Source organism: Sinocyclocheilus rhinocerous, unplaced genomic scaffold (assembly GCF_001515625.1).
Source record: "Sinocyclocheilus rhinocerous isolate Xijiao unplaced genomic scaffold, SAMN03320098_v1.1 scaffold2116, whole genome shotgun sequence".
Classification (NCBI taxonomy): domain Eukaryota; kingdom Metazoa; phylum Chordata; class Actinopteri; order Cypriniformes; family Cyprinidae; genus Sinocyclocheilus; species Sinocyclocheilus rhinocerous.
Window position 1 is genome coordinate 303162 of NW_015623486.1, and position 5651 is coordinate 308812.

Sequence of the window (5651 nt, forward strand, 5' to 3'; positions counted from 1 at the left end):
CTTTTATAAAGAATATCTCTTTGGATTTGAGACTTTAGTCTTTGCAACTTTACAGATCTTCTTTATGCACCAAGAGCTTGTAACACTCCAAAGAGAAAGGAAAAAATGAAATCGCATCATATGACCCCTTTAAACCATGATAAACCAAGTCTAGATGTTTTGAATAAAGTGCACAATTACTTCCCATGTGAATGTGTGCATATTACATATTATTTAATGATGGTATGAGATACATTTTTAAACAAAAACAATTAAAGAAATATTTTACACCATATTATTTTTTCAAAAGTATTCGAATTTTAGCTCATTTTATATTGTGTACATAATAATGGCTAATGAGATCTCAAATTAATTAATTAAAATTAATTGTATATTATAGATATTTATATTATATAATATTTAATAGTGGAGAAAAATACATAAATTAAAAAAATGAATTAATTGTAAACGTGCTTTAATAATAGTATATGAGATCTACATGAATTCAAATATTACATGATATTTATAAAAAATAATATTGTAGTTAATTTTCCATTATACAGTATACATATTATGTAATGATGAAAAATAGGATATACATAAATATGAAAAACAAATAAAAGACTTATTTTGCATTATATTCATGAAGAATATTTAACAATATATTTAAAAAAACAGAATTGTTTCACACCGTATTACACAATATTAAAATGTTAGCTATTTTTATAATATACATATTACTTGATGTAAAGATCTACATACATTTGAAAAACAAATTAAATACTCCTTTCACACTATATATTTTAAAAAATATATAACGGTAATCAATTGTATATTATATACACAAAAATGCCATTTAAAAATGGCAAAAGACATCTACATTAATTAAAAAGAATTAACAAATTATTTCACACCGTATTTACTGAAAATACTGTTTTAAATATTCACATTTTAGCTATTTTTATTTATGTATATTCTACACATTATTTAATGATTAAAACAAATTACCTACTTAGTTCACATCACAGTCATTAAAAATGATATTAAAAGTATATTATGATATTTATGATATTAAAAGTAGTTAGTTTTATATAATATACATATTATTTAGTAATGGCAAATGAGATGAAAACCTTGAATTATTTTACAACATATTTATTAAAAATATTGTAGTAAAAGTTTCATTTGATATTATATGCATATTATGTGACAAATGAGATCTATGTAAATTTAAAAAAAAATAAATGAAGGACTTATTTTACACTTGTGCAGTCAAATGCCTCTGTGATTGTGCAAACCAAAGGTAGAAATCCACAATATGATCTCAAAGAGAGCTTGTGATCTCAACATTACCTGTCACTAATGACTTGTTAGTATCATCTCAGAGGTTAAATATATATTTGGATGCAGCTCCAAGACACTCGTAGTCTCAAATGCTTCTCCAGTGACCTGTTGTGATCTGAGATTTTCCATGTTCTCTGGTTTCCGGACTACATGCCTTATTTCCGCAGGAGGGTCGATGCAACATGAAATGAATGCTCAGGTTTTCTCTGAGATGAAGTACATCTTTTTGCTTTTTTGTTGCGTGTTACGTGACTAGATGGTCCTTCTGTGTTTTTGGGGCACAGCAGGATGTGTAAGTGTTTACACTGTAAATGTGACGTGTCCGTAAGAGTCCCTGAAGATGCTCTGAGCGATCTGATCTGAGAACGTTCTGGCCTGTTTACTTGTGATCAGATCAGCCAGACTGAATGTTAATTTCAGGTCTAAGCGCAGCTGTGATTTGACCCAGATGTGCTCACTTCTGAAATGTTGCATAATGAAAGATGATGCATCACAAATTAAGTTTAGAACCTGCGTCTAAGCTGTTCAAAGATGTATTTTTCTGCACGTTATATATTAAAATCATTTTTGCAAATGGGATTTCAGACATCTCGAACACAAATGGACACACAGTTGCGCCGCGTTTCCACGGCTGCACGCGTTTTCCCAGCAACCCCTCCGATCTGCATCTGTCTGCGCTCGCAACCTGGGAGACGTATTTTTAGAAACGGTTGTGGCAGCAATTAAACGGCTCCCCAGAGTCAAAATGACCCCTATTTCTCCGGCATACACGTGTTTTCTGCAAGAGAAAAAAAAAAATCAGGTGAGAGCTGCTGCTGCCTGTGAGAATATCCTACTGTACGTTTGAAGCTTTATTGTTCCTGCAGAATATCTGCTGCAGTTTTGCTCCAGAAGCTTCTGGACTGGTTTACTGCAATTGTACATGTCTCTTCACTCTTCACTGTGTCTTCATATGATGCACAACCTGTCGACTCTGTAAAGATGTACACACTAACAAAGTGAACCGAAGTTGATGTTTTAGGGTGAAAGGTTGTGTATTTTTAGGGTGAATAAGGTGAAAATGAACAAATAGCCTACTTCTTTCATGTATGTGTATATTCTATGCATATTAATTAATGATGGCAAATGAGATCTTCATACATTTAGGGAAAAAAGCAATTAAATAATTATTTCGACCTTATTTATTAAAAATTGTGTTATTAATATTATTATTTGTATTAATATTAATAGTAGTAGTAGTAAAATTAATTCATTTTATATTATATAAATATTATTTAATGATGAGAAATGATATCTACATAGAAAGACATTAAAAATTTTTATTATATTCATTATTGTATAAGACTGCAGTTAATTTTATATTATATGCATATTATTTAATGGTGACAAATTAAATCTATATAAATGTGAAAGACAAATACTTATTTTACACTGTATTTATTAAAATGTTATATTAAAATTGTAATTAATTTTATATAAATTTTAATGATAGCAAGTGACATCTACATACTTTTTTAAATTAAGACTTATTTTACAGCATATTTATTCAAAATATATTTCAGATTTGAAAACTTTATATGTTAAATACATATTATTTAATAATGGCAAATGCCGGTTTATTTGGGTGCGACTATCTTACTAAATTCTTGTTTGTTGTAGAACGCAGTGAACTTCGTGGATGACAGTTTCCCCCCCGGTCCGCGTTCGGTCGGGTTCCCCGAGAACGACAGCGTCCAGCAGCGAATCAAAAAGTGGCTCCGCCCTCACGAGATTAACTGCAATAACTTTAAGGATCGTGGCGTGAAGTGGTCTGTGTTCAGGACGCCGCGCCCCTCAGATATACTGCAAGGCCTTCTGGGAAACTGCTGGTAAGAGAAGCGCATCTATCTATGGCTGTGTTTGAAATGAAGTACTAATTTACTGCATACAGCTCAGTATATAGTGTATACTGTATACTATTTGTGGCCCTCTCTGTGAAACCCTAATTATGAGATAACAAGAATCAAAGTTTGATTTCAACCATTAATTTCACTATGATTTCAATCTTTGACATGGTCTTACTCAGTCAATATTAAAGATATTAAGGTTACATTTTCACAGAATGTTCTTTACCTTATGAAAGATGATTTTATGTAGAAAACCAAATAAATCACGAAACAATGACTTTCACAGCCAAGGTCACATCTAATAAAAATGTATGTGAAACAGTATGTATTATGCACAGTGTTGGAGGAAGTGCATTGCAAGTAACACAAGTTATGTAATCAGATTACTTTTTTTCAAGTAACTAGTAAGGCCTTTACAGTTGCCAAAAATACAACTTTTGGGTTTTTTTATTATAAAAAATAAATAAGCAAGCTCAGCTCAGGTGACAAAAAGTAACACAGAAGTAACGTAATGCATTACTTCCCAACAAATGTAACTAAGTATCACAATTAGTTACTTTTTTATGGAGTACCGCAGTATCGTAACGAATTACTTTTAAAAGTAACTTTTTATGCATTCAAACACTATTTTTTGCCACATGACCTCAAGTGGCGTCCAGTTTAGCTTTTTAGTTGTGCACACAATCATTTCAGCCCCAGGCTAGTGATGTAGGAGTGAAATGTTCACAGTGTCGCTCTTCTCAAACCACACTCGCGCTGGTGTGCTTCTCAGGTTTTTAAGCGCTCTGGCGGTGCTAGCGGAGCGGCCCGAGTTGGTGGAGCGTGTGATGATCACCAGAACCATATGCCAGGAGGGAGCGTATCAGGTGCGGCTCTGTAAAGACGGGACGTGGACCACAGTTCTGGTGGATGACATGCTGCCCTGCGACGAATACGGATTCCTGCTCTTCTCACAGGTTTGTGTTGCTGCGCTTGAGTTTGTTTGTTAGGACTGGTTTTATAAGTGCTTGCAATTAATAGACTAATCATGATTATTTGAGATAACTGCCATCAATGAGCAGTTTCAACTTTCAAATATTGTCATCCAAAGTAAATAATTGCACATTTTTTACCTACAGTACTAAACAACCAGAGGTGGCGAAAAATTAATTGTAACAGCAAATAGTTTTGATACATACATATTGGAACCAGATCTACATTTATCTGAAAAATAAAGACACATAAATTTTTTTTTTTTTAAACTTTAATTAAATTAAATAAAGAATTGCACGTTTTTACTTACTCAACAATGTCATGTAGCAATAAATTATAAGTCAATTATAATTAAATAATTATTAATTATTAAATAATTATGTAATATTATGAATAATAATTATGTATGCTATTATTGATGATTATTATATATGCAAATATTTTAGACCTTTGCTGGAAAGTATTTAATAGGTTGTTTAAAAAAAAGTGTTTTAAGAATTTATTATAAAAAAAATCTAAAATGAATCAGCATGAGAAAAATAAGTAAACAAGATTAAAATGTTGTATTGTAAAATAATTTAAAATAATTATGTATGCCGTTATTAGTGATTATTATGTATGCAAATATTTTAGACTGTTACTGGAAAGTATTTAAAAAGTTAGTGAAAAGTGTTTTAAACATTGTAAAGATTTTAATATTTTAAATGAATTTAACTTTTATTTTAAATATTATTATTATTATTGAATATAACTGTATACATTTTATGTACTACTATTAGCATTAAAATGCTATTATGATTAAATATATAAAACATAATTATATATATTTTTTTAATTATTTTTGTTTACAAAGGCTTTTTATTACAAAGTAGTATGTATAGGCAATTCTAAATTGTATTTTTGAAAACAATTTTTTTTTACTGCAAACATTACATCCCTGTTGGTTGCTTTACTTCCTGCTAATGGCTTGTATTAATATTTTAATCTCTCTCTTTTTTGTCCTGTGTTTTTCTCTGGGACAGGCTCAGCGGAGGCAGCTATGGGTCGCGCTGATAGAAAAGGCTCTGGCGAAGCTGCATGGCTCATATTTTGCGCTGCAGGCCGGTCGTGCCATCGAGGGTTTGGCGACGCTCACTGGCGCCCCCTGTGAAAGTCTGATGCTGCAGGTCAGCTCAACCAACCCACGGGAAGAGCAGGTTTACAGTGAATTTATAACAGCTAAGCGGCGTTGTTAGGAACGACGCGAAGCGGAGGCTCCTTGGGGCTTATTGCTTTATTATAATAAAGAAAAGTATCAGAGATACTAGGGCTGCACGATTATGAAACAAATCGTAATTGTCGATTATTCCCTTGAAATTGTAATTGCGATTATTAATTACGATTATGACAATTTACATTGAATGATGTTTATACCATTGTTTGATGCAACTGCATGCCGTATTTTTATATGAAAATAAACAAGCTGAAAAC

General features: G+C 31.6%; 1 protein-coding gene across 1 annotated transcript in view; it reads left to right on the forward strand.

Annotated features, from left to right (window-relative positions):
- LOC107754538 (calpain-15-like) overlaps positions 1-5651 on the forward strand; it is a 26035-nt gene that overhangs the window by 12571 nt on the left and 7813 nt on the right. Inside the window, exons 3-5 of the mRNA XM_016571052.1 lie at positions 2983-3191; positions 3982-4165; positions 5204-5373. Of these exons, the coding sequence (XP_016426538.1) occupies positions 2983-3191; positions 3982-4165; positions 5204-5373 (563 nt within the window). The remainder of the gene's footprint in view (positions 1-2982; positions 3192-3981; positions 4166-5203; positions 5374-5651) is intronic.